The 18,015-nt window shown below is 43.0% G+C and overlaps 2 protein-coding genes across 3 annotated transcripts; both read left to right on the top strand.

The window, feature by feature from the left end:
- The first annotated feature begins 245 nt into the window (after nucleotides 1–245).
- On the top strand, nucleotides 246–17,942 carry actn2b (actinin, alpha 2b). Of its 2 annotated transcripts, XM_076075890.1 has the most exons (21): nucleotides 246–403; nucleotides 3,770–3,884; nucleotides 4,112–4,231; nucleotides 4,366–4,452; nucleotides 4,588–4,675; nucleotides 5,419–5,497; nucleotides 8,062–8,143; nucleotides 8,360–8,445; nucleotides 8,689–8,781; nucleotides 9,109–9,339; nucleotides 9,576–9,723; nucleotides 10,116–10,266; nucleotides 12,423–12,531; nucleotides 13,334–13,474; nucleotides 13,708–13,890; nucleotides 14,154–14,288; nucleotides 14,624–14,803; nucleotides 15,048–15,194; nucleotides 15,810–15,875; nucleotides 15,961–16,119; nucleotides 16,298–17,942. In XM_076075890.1, the coding sequence occupies exons 1-21, from the start codon at nucleotides 275–277 to the stop codon at nucleotides 16,454–16,456; spliced, it is 2,688 nt and encodes an 895-aa protein (XP_075932005.1). In that variant the 5' UTR covers nucleotides 246–274; the 3' UTR covers nucleotides 16,457–17,942. The 2 variants fall into 2 exon arrangements, with proteins under 2 accessions (XP_075932005.1, XP_075932006.1); XM_076075891.1 differs by lacking the exons at nucleotides 246–403; nucleotides 3,770–3,884; nucleotides 4,112–4,231; nucleotides 4,366–4,452; nucleotides 5,419–5,497 and having other exon boundaries at nucleotides 4,594–4,675.
- On the top strand, nucleotides 10,307–12,414 carry LOC142931793 (uncharacterized). The gene is made up of 3 exons (XM_076075892.1): nucleotides 10,307–10,871; nucleotides 10,966–11,024; nucleotides 11,129–12,414. Exons 1-3 carry the CDS (start codon nucleotides 10,849–10,851, stop codon nucleotides 11,869–11,871), a joined length of 825 nt encoding a protein of 274 aa, XP_075932007.1. The 5' UTR covers nucleotides 10,307–10,848; the 3' UTR covers nucleotides 11,872–12,414.
- Nucleotides 17,943–18,015: the final 73 nt, after the last annotated feature.

The raw sequence follows: 18,015 nt of genomic DNA, 5'->3' as shown, positions 1-18,015 counted from the left end.
GTGTGTGTGTGTAATGGGGAGTTTTTGGGGGGGGGAGGTATGAGGGCGTCACGTGACTGTCCGGTACTAATGATAACTTCGCTTGTTCATCTGTGGCAACCAGGGCCAGACGACTGTCGGGTCGGGAGGACAAGGGCAAGCGTGAGAGAGAGAGAAAGAGAGAAGAAGAAGAAGCAGCTCACAGAGAAGATAGTCAGGCTACTCTCCCGTCGTCAGCGTTACATTTGATCAAACAGTTGAGTTTCAGGGGAACAGAAAGTAAACCGGCTCAGTGATGATGATGACCCAGGTTGAGACCACGGTGCACTATGATAACGGCTACGAGTATGAGTACATGAACCAGGAGGATGAGTGGGACAGGGACATGCTACTCGACCCTGCCTGGGAACAACAGCAGAGGAAGGTAAGTCAAAAACACCTATTTCTAAATAATACAATTAATATATCTAGGATGTGTGATGGGAACATTAGAAGCTAGTTTTTAAAGTTAAAACTCTATTTGACATTTCCATTTAACGCTAATACTCTGCTAGTAAACTGTTTTTTTTACAGTATCGAACAAGTTTCTAGCAGCTGTTTGGTCCGACATCAAGCTTCCCACAATAAAGAGCTTAACTTCCGGTTAACACTTTCAAAATAAGATGACGGTGAACATAACGTTTTCATGAGCGTGAAGTGTATTCAACGTGGCAAATAAAACTACATTGTTATTACTTTCTCATACACGCCAATATAATGAGGCATTTGTCTTCAATACTTGCCGATTTATGTGTGTAACGTTACAGGAAATGTAACCTGATGTGGGGAAAGGCGCTAGAAGACAACACCTTGGGTAACGTTAATAGTGCTAACGTGACTTGCGAGGTAGCCCACTCCCTGGCACCAATTCACATAAACGATCAAAGAAGTGAAATGAACGTACAGTTTTATTTTGCAGGACAACATCACTTAACTTCCGGTGTGGTTCTAATTACGTGCTGCTGACTTGACGCATCGCATGCCGGGCGCGTCCATGGAGGGCGTCCTTTGACGGACGGATGCGGTGGGTCGTGGGTACCGGGCGGCTAACAATAGCGCTGCCTTCCAGCGGCTCTCCAGACTGCTGCCTCTCCACTGATACGCGCGGAATGCGAGCTGTCAACAGATGCTCCTAACACATGATGACGCTCTCGGGATTAGAATGGACGCTGCATCTAATTTTAAACCTCGGGACCTAAAGGCATTACAGTAGGGTTAATCCAGTGTCCTTGGTTTGGAATTCTTTTGTTTATAGAAACCAGGGAGAAATATTGTACCAGCAGCACCGGCTCAACTCAATATAGCCTCAGCCTCCCACATTGTCAATTGGTTTTAGGGCTTTAAAAGTTGGCCTGGGCCTTAAACTGCAGCTCTTTGCACAACTGGAGGCCGCCAGCTCTGGTGCACATAACCTTCTTTGGCCCCCACGAGGATGACAAAACTGTGTATTTGTGGAAACACAAGGCAGCAATAGGTCCCTGGTCTATATCCACAGCTATTTTCACACTGTTTATCTTCTTACTGATTGTAATTTGAAGTTGACATGTTGGTCTGGTTCTCGGAGCAGCTGTTTAAAATGATCAGAATAGATAAAGCACCAGCAACACTGGTATTGTCTTTCTTTTTTTTTGCAAGGTGGGATGCGATGACGTCGCTCTTTTGCCAAAAATACCTTTGTTTGCTTTTGTTAATTATTATTATTTTTTTTTTTTTCAAATAATGTCTCTCCAGTAGCTTTAAATCTATAATCTAGCTCAAGCCCCGGGGCAGCAGCCTTCATTCAAATCCTACTAGCAGCTTTCCTTCAATATTAATGTGAGCTTCGTGAATCTATTAGCCGACTCAGACGGCTACTCCTTGAGTGCCCATTCATGTTACAAAGCCTCTGTTCTTTTCAATATGTTAAACATTCAGTTCTCATGTATTTTCCATCCACCCGGACACCAGCCTGCCAGCCTCTGACCTAGCGAGGCCCCCAAAGGCATCAGTCAGTTCAGTGACAGGAGTGGTCCTTTCTGGATGAGATTCATAATTATTTTTAGCTCTAACCGTCACTGGTCGGTAGTGCTGCAGAGGGAGGCTTGGAAAGTGGGCAGCAGCAGGGGTCGGCGACTGTGGACAGGGGTAACATTTGCAGGCCACGTTTTTTTTTCTAACAAGGGAGGGCAGCAGTTCAATGTCACATACACCCTGGGGACTCACTCAGCGTGGAGTGTGATGGCCTTTACTGTAAAGCCTGCAATATTCTGTTCTCGCACGGCACCCAGAGGGGAAAGCCTTAGTGGCTGGCTGCATGGGTGCCTACATACACCCGCACTGAAGTGCTAAAACATCTTCCTCAAGCGATGTGCTTTTGTTGAATTTATACATTAGCCAATAGGTCTACAGGTGTTAAAACATACTCATGTAAATGTAAAAGTAGCTCATATAAAATGACTGAGCTACTCGTTAGAAAATACAACATTTGCCACATATTATATTTTTCTTTCTAATCCAACAGGATGAGAATACAAATGCAATCCACCATTTTATCAAAAATGCAAATAAACTGCCAAAATATTCAAAATGAAGTGAAGCCAAATGTGAAAAAGGCAAAAGTGAAACCAGCTAAATTTGCTCCCACTCTTTCCTGAATGACTATCAACTGCTAATACATGTTATAAAATCTCCCGCAAGCATCATACTTCAACCACGGACGTTAAAAGTACTTCAAGAAGTACTTCAAAATAGTAAAAGTACTCATTCAGACCTATTTGTTAGGTAGGAAAGTAAAAGAGAAAAAATGTCAAGTCTAGCATCCACTTCGCTTCCATTATAGACCATTTAAATATCTATGAAAATAAAAATGTGATTTCTAGCCGATGAGGGTATTTAAATGTTTTTGTCATTGTGACAGGAGTTAACGTGTGTGACACCTTTGACAGACCCATTCATTGGCCCTCAGCATAGTAATGAGCTGGAAGAACAGCACACGTGTGCTGTGATAAAGCTATCTCCCTGCAGCTGTAACCAATCACATCCAAAGTGGCAAAATAGTGACAGAAAGTGACGTGAGGCGAAAACTCTCTCCGCATCCACGTGACATTTTCACTCATGTTGACACGCCGAGACGTTTTGACATTTTTTATTTTTTTTTTCCTCCTCCGTCTCTTATCATGAGCCACAGCAGAGCGGTCTAAATTTAACACCTTATATCGGTTTGGAATGTGCTCTGCGGTCGGCTCCCAGCTTTCATCCATCGCTGAGCGCCCCTGAACTCTGTGGCTCGCTATTGACAGACTTTATAAAAATAGGGGGAGAAAGACAATGAGCCTGTCTTAACTTGATTTACAGTATTTCAGTATCCCCCCTCCACATGGAGCGCGTTAGTTCTGATGCTTGTTAGCTGTGGAAACACAGCAAAGAAAAAGTTGAAATTGGACACGAATGGGTCATCGAAGGTTAATCTGAAAATGTAGCAGTGGTCAAACAGGTTAACGTCGATTTGGCTCATAGTCTTGTTGTGAAGACTTGTTAAGCTGTTAGCTGCCTCAGTTTGTTCAGGTCTACAGAGAGGAATACCAAGCTTGTAGTGTAATCCATATATAATGGGGTTAAATCATTCTTATGTGGTATTCTTTTTTTTTTTTTAATCATCTGTGGTGCAATCAGCAAAGCTTTAGAAATTGTCATGTGCAGAGTGCTGTTCATCTGTATGGTGATATTTGATCAAATCCCCTTTTAATTGACCTGGGTGTCCCTTTCCTGTTAGACATTCACAGCCTGGTGTAACTCCCACCTGAGGAAAGCCGGCACTCAAATTGAAAATATCGAAGAGGACCTCAGAAATGGACTCAAACTCATGCTGCTTCTGGAAGTCATCTCAGGTTAGATCACGAAGGATTATCTTTCATTTATAACTTTATGTGTTCAGGATTTATTCTTTCTGATACCGCACCAGTAGTGCACATTTGATTCGCCGTGAGCTGAATTTTCATCAATGTAATATTCGATTTGGTGTCTATTTTGCTCATGATGGGATACAATTGTTTCAGTTTGAGCACATAAGGCGTCTAACATGTCTGACTCTGTCACATGATGTTCTGTTTTGCAGGAGAGAGGTTACCTAAGCCAGACAGAGGCAAGATGCGATTTCACAAGATCGCTAATGTCAACAAGGCGTTGGAATACATCACGAGCAAAGGAGTGAAACTGGTCTCCATTGGAGCTGAAGGTATCCCAACACCTTCCTGTATGTATGAAACATACTACAGGGAATCCGGTGTCCAATAGGAACTCACAAACAGAATAATACTGTTAATAATCACTGTAGTGCAAACTGATTGCAACAGGTTGTTCGCCTTTCAGAGATTGTGGACGGTAATGTGAAGATGACTCTTGGGATGATCTGGACCATCATCCTCCGCTTCGCCATCCAGGACATTTCTGTGGAGGGTGAGATAACAAACTCCAAATTATCCAAATTAAATTCTCTGTAGACATTGTGTGTCTAATGTCTAAACATTGAACAACTCTTACTATGTTCTCACTAATATGTAACCAGCTCCTGTGAATTGATTTCCTCCTCAGAAACATCTGCCAAGGAAGGTCTTCTTCTGTGGTGTCAGAGAAAGACTGCTCCCTACAGGAACGTCAATGTCCAAAACTTCCATGTCAGGTGAGTGTTCAACACATCAAACACTGTTATAATACAATCAATACTGTGATAGTTTATGTGATTGATAGCTAATCTAGGTTGTCCTCTCATTCTATACGGTCATGTCATATCTTAAATGCCAATACGTATTCCAAATACTTTTTTCATTTCAATTGGACATACTGAGAAAATTATTACAGCAGTAGCTATAACAGTAATGTGGAGTTTGTAAAGTGAATACATGTATCTTAATGTCAGTAGTCAGTTCTTCCTTAGGCTGACTTTAAAAAGTAAAACATAGCTAGACTTGAGAATGGCATCAGCAAAAACGCTGCCACCAAGTGCTGTTGCACCTTTAATAGTCCACGCTAGCACTGGACTCCATTATCTCTGAGCGGAGCGGGTCGTCCTCTGTAAAAATCGGGGGTTCGATCCCCGGCTCCTCCAGTCGAGGTGTCCATTTAGCAAGATACTGAACCCCAAATTGCTCCCAAAGGCTGTGCCACCAGTGTGTGAGTGTGCTCGAATGTGCCCATCAGTTTAGATCCTGATGGACAGGTGGCACCTTGCATGCATCTGTGTGTGTGTGTGTGTGTGTGTGTGTGTGTGTGTGTGTGTGTGTGTGTGTGTGTGTGTGTGTGTGTGTGTGTGTGTGTGAGTGTGAGCGGGCTGAATGTTGACATGTTTGTGTGAAGCGCTTTGGGTCCAGTCCGTTTACCGTTTGAACTGACATGTTGGTTCTCTCTGCTCTTTGGCGTGTGAAGCTGGAAGGATGGCCTGGCCTTCTGCGCCCTGATTCATAGACACAGACCCGACCTCCTCGACTACTCTAAGCTCAACAAGGTGTCGTGTGGCTTCACGTGTAACCAGGATGCTGTGTTTCAGCCCCTAAAACTAACACCACTGATTCCCACACGATTAACAACACCTCTGTCACAGTGTGAACTGATTAAAACAAATACAGACTCAGGATTATGTCACTTTTTATGGGCTACTTTTTATGACGTGTTGACTTATGTTGCGAAACACTGAGGAAAACTAGTCTTTATCTAGGACTGGAGGTGTATGCTTTCTTTTTGGTTTTGAGTTTAAAGTAGTTTGTCGGGACTTGTGGCACTTTTGGATACACTAACATGTGGCATGTCATAGGAGTTATAGTTAGTTGGATGAAGTAAGCCGTCTATAAGAAGTCCACTCTGTTGTCACAGGCAGCAGCTGTGTGCAGTAATGTAATGTTTGCTGTAGATAAACAGTCTGTCATTTGGCCAATGGATATAATGCGTCTTTAATCAAGTTATGTGCTTCTTCTTTACAGCGTAATGTTTTTATCCTAAGTGCATTCATTTAGTGCCACATCATGCTTCATTATTCTTACCGAAAGCAGTTCACAACTTTAGCATGATTAGCATGCACTGTGCCCATTATAACATTGGATTTAATGGTGAGATGGCGTTTCATATGCAGATCAAGGGATGCCTACATTCAAATGATGTCAAATCAATGCACAGTTTGACTTTTCTCATCCGGTGTGTGTGCGTACTGCTTGAGCTAAAATGCTTTTTCAGGTCAAACAAGTCCACAGCCGCATTTAAATGTTGTGGGTTAAAAGGATGCCCAGGATTGTCAGTGTTTGAGTACAAACAGGCGAGGGCCTCAGTGAGCTGTGCTGCTTATTTGCAGAGCTACCGAGCCCAGCTGACAGCCCTCCAGTGTTAGTCGAGCAACAATAACGCAACCTTTCCCGACTGGAAGAAGGAGCTGTCTTAGACAGGAAGGCCGTCTGTGGGAAGAGTTGAGGCTTCTCTCTTCCACTGCCAAGTCTGTTTTGGTATAAAACTGCAAGTTGGGGTGAAAAAATGACAATAGAGATTTGGTCCATATGGTTTTATTGTGATTTTTAATAATGATATCGGATTGCTGAGCTCAAATAGGAACATTTACTTTTACCTCGGCCAAATGAGGCCCGGTACCGTAAATATGTATAGTAGGGGAACACTATGGCCCATTACGAAGAGTGACATTTTCATTTGTTTTGGAAACAGAAGCGCTCTCTTTTCAGCGCACAACTCACTGGCCTGGCTTGGAGTTGACCCGGAATAGTCACAGAAACACGAGCCTAGTCCCCGCAGAGCTCGGGCTTAACTTCACCTCTGCTATTGTCCATGATGTCACGTTGTGTCCCCCAGTTATATTTCGCCGGGCCTCCATGAAAGGCAGGAAGATGTCTATGAGATCGGTATTATGATATTCATCAGTCACATCTCAAGTAAGGATGGTGTCGATTTTCATTGTTAGGAAAGGGCACTCGGGGTAAATATGAGCGATGAGGCACATGAACAATCTACCATATCTATTTCTCTCTACGGCTTTTTCCCCACTCTTTAAATCTCTTTGACATACATACTCGCACACTTGGTCACACCTCGACTTTCAGTTCTGCCGGGAGACGGTTGCATTGTGCGCCAGGCAGCTGTTGAGTCTGGCTCCAGGTGAGCGTGTTTGTTAAGCTCGCATTGTTACAGCCTGCCGAGACAGCTCTGGTTTGGAGCACGCACACACACACACACGCGCGCAGAGGCATTGCGGTAGCCTTCTCGTCATTCATCCTTCCCACCATCAATTTACCACCCTATACATCCATCTTTGTCTCCTGCACTGGATCTGTGAGCAGCTGGCCCTGTCATGTAGTGTGCCAGCCCCCCAGCCCCCTACCTTAATGGAACAGCGGTACAGAGATAGGGACAATAGCATCAGCATGATAGCATGATCCCTTTACCCCATTGCACTCTCACTGACTGCCCCATTAGCAGGGAAGGGTTCGCCGTCAGCTGTTGGCTTAATGCACCACTGTCACTCTGTTAAAACACTTGGTTTCTCCTGTCAGAGTCACCTGTGTGTACATTTCAAGAAATATATGATGTATATTGTAGGGATGAAATGTTAGTGGATTCATTTACTAACTGATGTACTTTTATTGTCTAGCCGTTCAAGTAAATTATGAAGTAAATTTTGGATTCATAAATGTGAAGTTTTGCTTGCCTCTGTTATCTTCCCTCATCTCAAAGACATCACTTTAACATGATACAAACTAAAAGATCAACTGCGTGATTGTAAAAATAATCAATAATTGTAAATAAAAGTTCAACATGTGCATGACACGGTTTTGAGACGATTATAACAAATCGTTTTCCCATTGAGACTGGTTTGGTGAGACTGATCAAAACTGCAATCATCAACACGTTTAGTTCCTGATAAACATCCAGCTGCTAGAAAACTAAAACGAGTGCTGTTAAACCACTGTGCATGTACAGGAGGTGACGTGTCCACCATAGCATGGAGGTCAGCGTGGGGATATTTTAAGTCCAGTACCGCTGTTCAGTGATGTGGAATTGTGTTTCTGTATTTAGGATGATCCTCTGGGGAACCTGAACCTGGCTTTTGACATAGCCGAGAAACACCTGGACATTCCCAAAATGCTGGACGCAGAAGGTAATGTTTTATGGAGTAGAGTCTTCTGATTGACAATGTTACCTTTCTCATACGCTGTTCTTTGAAATATGTGTTTGCGATATGAACTTCACTGTATGCGTATGAGGGTGTTTTGTTTGTTGGAGGTCCGTTTTTTGTTTGCAATGTTTCAGTCTTACAATCACACTTGAAGTAAACTTCTGCCACTTTGATTTTTCCTCCGTCTCGATGCCATAGATATCATCAACACCCCCAAGCCCGATGAAAGAGCTATCATGACCTATATGTCCTGCTTTTACCATGCTTTTGCTGGAGCTGAGCAGGTACAGTGGTTTAACCTATACCATTACTAATATCTATTTGTTAGCTAACCCTATCCATATGCATTTTGAGAACAGGTGCAAGAATATATCGCAAATATATTTTGTTTCTGACATGTCATTTTGATCAACACCATCTATTGTGGGGATGATGTTGTTGGAGAAATGGAAAGGATCAATGGGGGCATGGCCCGCTGTGTTTCTTTGCCGATGTAATTACATTGTTGTGGTGCGCTGTGCTCTCAGGCAGAGACGGCTGCCAACAGGATCTGTAAGGTCCTCGGTGTAAACCAGGAGAATGAGAAACTGATGGAGGAATACGAGAGACTGGCCAGTGAGGTAAAAAAAATGAGTAATTTCATGAAAATCATGTTGAATGATGATGACGCATGGTGCAATGCAATCTTTTTCAAAAGAAAATGAAACTTTGGAAACTTTGTGGATAACGATATATACAGTATATTACACTAAAGTTAGTCGTGAATCAAGTTCAAAGTAAAAGTGCAGATTTAAGTTACTGTTATGCATCCCACTGATGTGATAAGCGGAGACCCATCTGCTGAAGAGAATGAATAATTCATCACAGTCTTCCTGAAACACTGCTCTCTTAACATGGAGCTCTACTCGCCTCTCCACTTATTCTCATGTCGTCCGTGTGGTTCCCAGCTGCTGGAGTGGATCCGCCGCACCACTCCCTGGCTAGAGAACCGGACTCCAGAGAAGACCATGGCGGAAATGCAGCGGAAGCTGGAGGACTTCAGGGACTACAGGCGCCAGCACAAGCCCCCTAAAGTGCAGGAGAAGTGCCAGCTGGAAATTAACTTCAACACCCTTCAGACCAAGTTGCGGATCAGCAATCGCCCTGCCTTCATGCCCTCTGAGGGGAAGATGGTATCTGTAAGTGACAACTCCAAATTCCTCCACTTCCTATAATTCAACAGCCAAGACGTGTTTGTGATTGTTTGCACCCCTGTTTATGTCGAGTCCTTTCGAAGTAAAATCTTACACAGGATGAAGAAGTTACAGGTTCTGACAGAGAACCAATACAATTGTTTGCAGCTTCAAATAATATTTATCTTTTCACGATCAATATCTGCAGTGAGTTCAGACTGTGATTTTCATTGTGTGTACAGGACATAGCCAGTGCATGGCAGGGGCTGGATCAGGCAGAGAAAGGCTTCGAGGAGTGGCTCCTTACAGAGATCCGTAGGTTGGAGAGGCTCGACCACCTGGCGGAAAAGTTTCGCCAAAAAGCCACCAATCATGAGAACTGGGCCAGCGGTCAGTTGTAGTTGTACTTTTGGCACTTTTAACTGTCTGCATGCTTGCTTTTCGACCCACATCTCCCTGCTGCAGTACGTCTGTAGGTCTGCATATAGTATGTCTGTGTGTTTGTTCCAGTAGCTCCCTGGAATCTGTAGTCCTGCTTCTCTGGCTGCTGTTCAAGTGTTTCCACTAACCTTGGAGTTTATTTACACTTGTTCCTAATGAGGTTTGACTGAAGGTTTTAGAATCTGTCCAATCGCAATCAGCCTGTAGTGGACAGCAACAGGTCATTCTCTCCATCGGCAATGACCAAATAAGGCCTGTGTTTAGACCTAACCTACTAATCATCTTGTTGTTCTGCTCTCTTACCTCATCCCTTCCTCCCTTTGCATATGTGTGATGTTCAGGTAAAGAACTGATCCTCTCCCAGAAGGACTATGAAACAGCCACCCTGACGGAAATCAGAGCACTGCTTCGAAAACACGAGGCCTTTGAGAGTGACTTGGCAGCCCACCAGGACAGAGTGGAGCAGATTGCCGCCATTGCACAGGAACTAAAGTATGCACTCCATACAGCAGACATTTAGTCAATAGAAAAATCAGCTAATGCCATCTTGTTTCCTTTTCTTTTCTTTCTTGTGAATATTACTTAAATAATATTTATGGCTTTAGACCCTGTATGACCTGCAAGGGCACCTGTCTGGTTATAGTATTGAATGAAAGGCAACAAACAACATAAGCACAACACAACACTGTACTCACAAAGAAATGCTGTCCATCAGTGGTCCCAAAACATCTATTTTCTGTTCATATTTGAGACAGAAGAAGAAGAAAAAAGGGAAAGGCAGTGCAGTCTCTTAAATGTGATTTGCATGTGAGATGATTTTGAACCACTCTGGGAAAAAAAGTCTTCATGAATATGACTTAAACGCTCTTTTCCTTAGTTAAGAAGATGTCACTCTCTCTCAGTAGAAGGGTGAAGGGTGTAGTTCACGGTCGTGCTGACGTTCTCAATCAGCACTCAATGAGGAACACCTGTCCATCATTTCCTTCTCAGTCTGGGATTGGCCACAGAGAACTTCCTGTTTTGTATTTAATATGATGCTGAGACCAGAAGACGTAATTTCAGCTCACAAGCAAAATGGCTACTTGGGTTCTTCCAAGGTATGTGACGGTTAAATTACTACATTTGCTTCATTTTCTATTCACGGTGTGTTTATTTTACTGTTGTTTTTGACCTTGCTGTTTTCTTTTACAGTCAGTTGCTCCTCATTGCACTGTGCAGCTGGAATGTCCTTTGCTTTCCTGCTAAAAAAGGTAAATCATTTCATGGTGACTATAAATGTACTTTGATGCTTACAACCTCTGATTTGAAATGTTCTCACACCTTGGCTCACTACCTTTTTTTCCCCCCCTTTTAGACTGGAGCCAGCATGATCCTTATGAGGGCAGTTTGTCTAACATGGAGGTCCGAGCTACTCCTGCACTGTTTTCCAGGTTGAGTTACCCTGCTGTAGAGGACGTAGTGTATTCTAGTCCTGGTGCCTATCCAGCAAGCTCCAGCCTCTCTCCGGACATGTCCAGTGAGGCTTCATGGAGTGCTCCTCCTGTTTGGGATCCTGTGGAAGAGTCTGCGGCCGCATCCAGAAACTCTATGCCCGCACCTTACATCGGCCCTCCCCCTTTCTTTCAAGCAGGCAAGCTTAACCACTATGAAACAAACTTGGAGCACGGCAATACAGACGGGGAAACTGAGGAGCTAAACTTTCCCGCACCACCACCACAACAACCTCAACCTCTTCCATATCCTGGCTACCAGGCTGGTGAGTTGAGTCGGTACACGTCGGACCTTGAGCATGGAAATGGAGAGTGGGAAACGGAAGAACAAGGTTACATGCCACCGCCTCCCTATGCCTCAGCGCCGCAGGGAGTTGAGGTGTCTGCTGCTTCCACGTCGTTCCCCACACAGCCAGTTCCACTCGCGCTGACACCAGTTGGATGGAGCCAGTACTACCTCTTCTTGACTGGTCAGCTTCCTTCTGGCACGTACACTCACTTTCAGGAAGACCATGAGAACGGCCGAGACTACTTGGACGAAGCCCATTATGAGAGATCCCACAACCCCACTCGGCCTCAGCAGACCCAGGACCATAGCAAAGCTTAACCAGCACTGTTGGTCGTTAAAACAACTAGAAACAGATCAGAAGAATGTGACTATAGTGACTCTAGTCTTCTCTGCAGTTCACTCAGTTTGTTTGTGTGAATTTTGAATAAAATGCTCAATAACCTTGTGTTCTTTTCTATGTGGTTCAGATTAACTGTTTCAAATCTGAGGTGGGAGTTTATTAAAATGTCTCGAGTAAGTGGCTATGGATACAAATCCTGGTGCTGCCTGGGTCCAGACTTTAAACTGTCACACTTTCAGTCAGGGAATTTTAGTTTTTTTGTGGTACCTCACACAAACATCGAGGTAATACGAGTCAAACTACCTGCATACTGCCTGGTTCTTATCTCCTGAGAACATTACACACGATTTGCCGAGCTACACTTTTTATTTATTTTGTTTTGGTGGCTCAGTCTGACTTTGCTTTGTGTATCCTCTAAAAGCTATCAAATAGTTTTTTTTTTTAAGGTTGGCTAAATGCCTGTGGAACAATAACGCAGTAAAGCCCCTTTTCACAACTGAAACAAGTTTTCTGTGCTTTGTTTTTCCAGTGAGCTGGACTACCACGATGTGGCTGCTGTGAACCAACGCTGTCAGAGCATCTGTGACTTGTGGGACAAGCTGGGAACCCTGACTCAAAAGAGGAGAGAGTCTCTGGAGGTGAGGGCAGCATTCAAGTCAGGTATCAATGACTCAATGTGACGGACGATGACTGAAAGGCATTCATATCCGCTCTACAGGTTACTTTTTTCATTCGAGATTAAGTTCTTAAAACTTTAGGTATTTTAGGATAAGTTAGTAAGTCTCCACAAGAGTGTGCTAATGTTTCACATGGACCCCAACAGATGAAGAATGAAGTTGCATACATAACCAGCTTAATCAAAATGTCAGTGTAAGCATATTTAGGTGTCTGTCAAAGACAACTGAACAGTGAAGACATAAATGATTGATGAGGAGAGAGAACTGGATCCCCTCTAAAGTCCCTGACCCAGATAGGGTGGGAGGGTGGAGGGGATAAAGGAGAAATGGATGCGAGAGTCCTGTCCAGGAGGCGATTGGCTGAGAGCCCACTAGCCACTTCCTCTGATCCATGCGGGCCATTTCAGACCTGCAAATGCGTGAGGGCCCTGGGGAAAGGGCCAAGGATTAAGTCTGAATGACAGGAACAGAGGTCTGTTTTCTGTCCTCCCGCCATCCGCTGGCTGCTGAGGGGAGGGATTCTGTCAGGAACAACAGAGCCAGAGTTGGAGGTTAACAAGGCCACACTAATGTTATGCACCCTTGGATTAGTCATTAAAACAGGTGAGGGGATGTTTGTTGGGGATTTGTATGTGAGATATGAAGACTATGACTCCTCCTTAGTTGAGGGCAGAGCATTATGCTGAGCTCGGTTGGATATTTTGGGGTTTTCATGATGTAAAAATATACAAATCAGACATGTGATATCTTGTAATCCTCTCAGCGGACAGAAAAGCTGCTGGAGACTATTGATCAGTTGTTCTTGGAGTTTGCCAAGAGGTTGGCCCCTTTCAACAACTGGATGGAAGGAGCCATGGAGGATCTGCAGGACATGTTCATTGTGCATACTATTGAAGAGGTCCAGGTAGGCTCTTCAATAGCACTGTAGACTCACACACTTACTGCTATTCTGCTTTCCTTTCACAGTATAATATAGCTAATGTTAAAAAAAAAAACCTGCACATCATTTTCCTATGATTCATGTTTGGGTGTGTAATGTTGGTATACCTGTCACACTCAAAAAGGAACATCATTGTATCACTTTTTAATAAAATTCCAGGACTTCCCTTTGTTTTTTTTTTTTTTACCCCATTTCAGAGTCTAATCGCAGCTCATGAGCAGTTCAAAGCTACTCTTCCCGAGGCGGATGCAGAGAGACAGGCCATCTTGGGAATTCACAATGAGGTTCTGAAAATTTCGCAGAGCTATGGGATCAAGGCCAGCATTATCAACCCATACAGCACCCTCACAACCGAAGAGCTGCTGAACAAATGGGAAAAGGTAGCGACGGCTTTAGAACTCGCTTAACGACTCTCATAGCGAGGAATAAAGTCATTATTCAGATAGCGTTCCTCCTTCATAATTAATGCTTTTATATGGACAGACAACCAGAGTGCTGCTATAATGTTTTATCACTGAGTTGAAGGACTTGGCAGCCAGATTGAACCTAAAGCATAATACTAGTATAATTCAGTTTAATGTAAATGGCTCCTTCAAGGGGATCCAGCTTCTTACAATTCAACCCGTGTCTGTGTGTTTTCTAGGTGAAGAAGCTGGTTCCTCAGAGGGATAGTGCCCTCCAGGAGGAGATGGCACATCAGCATGCTCATGAAAGGCTGAGACGGCAGTTTGCCGCCCAGGCTAATCTCATTGGACCCTGGATACAAGCCAAGATGGAGGTTAGACATACAGGCTTCATAAGCAATTTAACAGTCATCTTTATCTAATCAAAGATACATCAAATGTAAGATGATTATACTCAACAACTGTACAGTAGGTACAATGGTGGTTGCTGCCTTGATAATGATGATAATTAAATATTGCGAAGTATTATAATGCACATAAAATATTCCTAAATCAAATTATATAGCTCCTGACAGAATTTACTCTTAGCCACATGTAAATGACTTGCTCCTGTATTAGTGAGCAAACCATGTGATCTTTGGACGAGCAGTGCATCATCCGAATTGCTCCAAAAATGAAGTTGACCTTGTTGGGTGTGTTATCCCGACAGGAAGTTGGGCGCTGCTCCCTGGAGATAGGTGGCGCCCTGGAGGACCAGATGACACAGCTGAAGCAATGTGAGCACGTCATTGTTGCTTACAAGCCCAACGTCGACAAGTTGGAGGGAGACCACCAGCTAATCCAAGAGTCCCTGGTGTTCGATAACAAACACACCAACTACAATATGGAGGTACGGGGCAGTGGCAGTCATTTCTTTGTTTGTTTTTCTCACATGCCAATCAGAGCAAATCAAAGTATGTAAACATGTTCTAGTAGAAACCCAAAATACAAGTATGAACCTGAAAGAGCAATATGTCTCCTTTTTAAAAAACAAACGTACATTTAGATATCCAGTTTTATATATATATATTCATCAGACTCCTCAAGGTGTGTCTTCTGTGTTGACATGCCTGCTCTTGTCACCACATTGACAGCATATTCGCGTCGGGTGGGAGCTGCTCCTCACGACCGTCGCCCGAACCATCAACGAGATAGAGACCCAGATCCTGACCCGGGACGCCAAAGGCATCAGCCAGCAGCAGATGAAGGAGTTCAGATCCTCTTTCAACCACTTCGACAGGGTACAGCTCATTCACAGTTTCACATCGCTGGAGTCTGTTTTTGGGGCAATTTCAGTGACTGGTCCGACGCAATCAGAGCGATTCAGAAGCAGAGCAGGGGGTGGTGGCAGTGGTAGCCCTGTATTTAGAGTTTGCCCTGTAGCTTTCATTCCAGCTACATCGGTATCGTAGGAATTCAACATACTGACTATGCCTCACCATGCTGGAGTAACAGCATGGATGATACACCTGCCAAATACAAATTCAAAATATTGCTGTGTGCTGATGTCCCAGATAAGAAACTTGAGTCTGTGTATACAACAACACAGGTGTAGTGTGTATATTACAATTCGTTGCTGTGTTTTTAAGCTCTCAGGCATCAGTTATCATAACATTTTCAGCATCTTTAATGTCTTATCACAAAACTAACTATTTATTTTATCACAGTGCAAACGCCTGTGAGTGTTGATTTGGATAAAGTTCTTTAGGATGTAGTCTTACAATATTGCCGTCATGTTTTATGATGTATTGTAAAGCATGTTGTTCTGTATGTGATGCATTTGGCCCTGTAATCTCCTCTCACTCTACTTTCCTCCTGTCTGTATTGTGAACCTGAAAATGTTCTTCTGACTGTAGAAGAAGAATGGCGCAATGGAGACTGATGACTTCAGAGCCTGCCTCATCTCCATGGGTTATGACTTGGTATGATGTTTCAAATGTGGTTGGGGCTTTGTTATCAGTATGTTACGCATATACTCGGCTCATTCTCCATCCATGCCTTTCTCAGGGGGAGGTGGAGTTTGCCCGTATAATGATCCTGGTGGACCCCAATGGTACTGGAAACGTCTCTTTCCAGTCTTTTATTGATTTTATGACGAGAGAGACTGGTGACACAGACACCTCCGAGCAGGTTGTGGCATCCTTCCGGATCCTCGCAACTGACAAGGTGCGTGTGTGTGTTAGGGGAATACATTCTTAGCCACCACTAATCTATTCTTTTCCAGTCGTTATTTGCAATGGCGTGTTGATTTTATGATTTACAATTTAGTTCATGAGCTCAAAATGAAAAAAGGGGAGCATGAATGTTTGTTGAAACATGTCTGAAGCGCATTTTCTCTCCACAGCCCTACATACTGGTGGAGGAGCTGAGGAGAGAACTTCCCCCCGAGCAAGCAGAGTATTGCGTCATGAGAATGCCGCCTTACTCCGGCCATGGAGCACCACCAGGGTCACTGGACTACACTGCCTTCTCCACTGCACTCTATGGAGAGAGCGACCTTTAACCGACTAGAAACACCCTCCATCTACTGACCGTGTACCTAACCCCCCCCTGATGATTTAAGGAATCTATACAAAAGTTGGATCAAATATGTTAAGTTAAATGTTTGTGACCATACCGGATTTTTCATCATCAAAATCCTTTTGATCATTGTCACTTGTCTTGGTCCTCTTGAATGAGACATGTCCCCCTAAACAAATATAAATTGCCATGTTTAAATTATATTAAGAGAAATAATGCACTGTACATTTTGTCTTGTGTGTTATGGTGTTTGTGCAGAAAGTAAGGTTCTGTGATGGAGGTAAACCTAGAAGAGAAATGTACTCGAAGAAAATAGACGCTTAGTAATACTTACTAATAAGCCAACAGAATCATGGTGTTTCTTTAGTGTCAGTTGAAGAAATTAGACATAAAAGTCCTCTAGCAGTGTCATGTATTGTTTTCATGTTTCCTTGCAGTGCCTCCTTTTAGGGAATACAATCATCTGATAAGGCATTTTGAGATGCTTTTAAAGTGAATTAGAAAGGAGCAGTTTCAGACCTACTGCCATGCAACAACAAACAGTGTAGGAAATGGGTTCCCAAAAGTCTATAAATATACCAACCCAACAGAGGGAAATAAGTGGGAAACCACATGATTGCGAAAGTAAATGTTTACAATTGCTCAGTGGTTTAAAGGCAGAGAACACAGAAAATGAAATGTGCAGTATTCACGAGTATCGTGTTTTAGGATTAAACATTTTGTCAGGCGTTAATGCTTACACATACTAGAAAACAAACTCCAAAAATAAAGTACACAGATAAGGAAGTAAAGATAAAATGAAGCCCACGGGTCCTGCTTGAAGTTTTGGCTTAAAAAAAAATTGTATTTGGATCGTCCATACTATCATATGCAAATAGAGTATTTAAATAAACGGTAGTGGCATTGATTTAACCAGAATATGCTAGTTATGTATATGCGCATAACACCATTTCCTTATGCAAATTACTTTCTGCTATAATAAATGTAATGCTCTTAATGACAAGAATGATAAATCAAACATTTTGTGTGATGGTTTTCGCATCCATTGGCAGTTTGTAAGTCATGCAAGAGTGCTAGAATACTGTGGAAGTCATTAGAGTGATGACACTTTCTGTGAAGAGGATCATTGGCCACTTCACACATACTGAAGCCAAGGCAGTGGAGCACATTCATTTAAAATCTCAGTTTAGATTGCTGCAATCCCCTTTACATGAAAAATGTACTTCCACTGTAACAAATTAACCTTACGTTACTCACCACTGATCTCTAGATCCAAGAGATGTTCTCAATTTTGGTGAAAGCTTTGAATTGTTGGTCCGAAAATAAAGATACTCCGGCGGTACTGACACCTTGGAAGACGTTTGCTGGCTCTGTTTTCAACGAATTCAGTGAGTTAAACGTTGTACTTGAGGGTGATGGGTTAATTAAATTGATAAAAAAATAAAGTTTGTGATTAATTCAAGCAATTAAATGGAATACATCATTACTTGTACCATGTCCTTTTTTTTTTTTTTTTACAATTTGTCACCATATTAGAACATA

The sequence above is a fragment of the Anarhichas minor genome, unplaced genomic scaffold (assembly GCF_050575085.1).
Source record: "Anarhichas minor isolate MPS153535 unplaced genomic scaffold, ASM5057508v1 ptg000054l, whole genome shotgun sequence".
NCBI lineage: Eukaryota > Metazoa > Chordata > Actinopteri > Perciformes > Anarhichadidae > Anarhichas > Anarhichas minor.
This window is presented reverse-complemented; position numbering and strand designations above follow the sequence as displayed.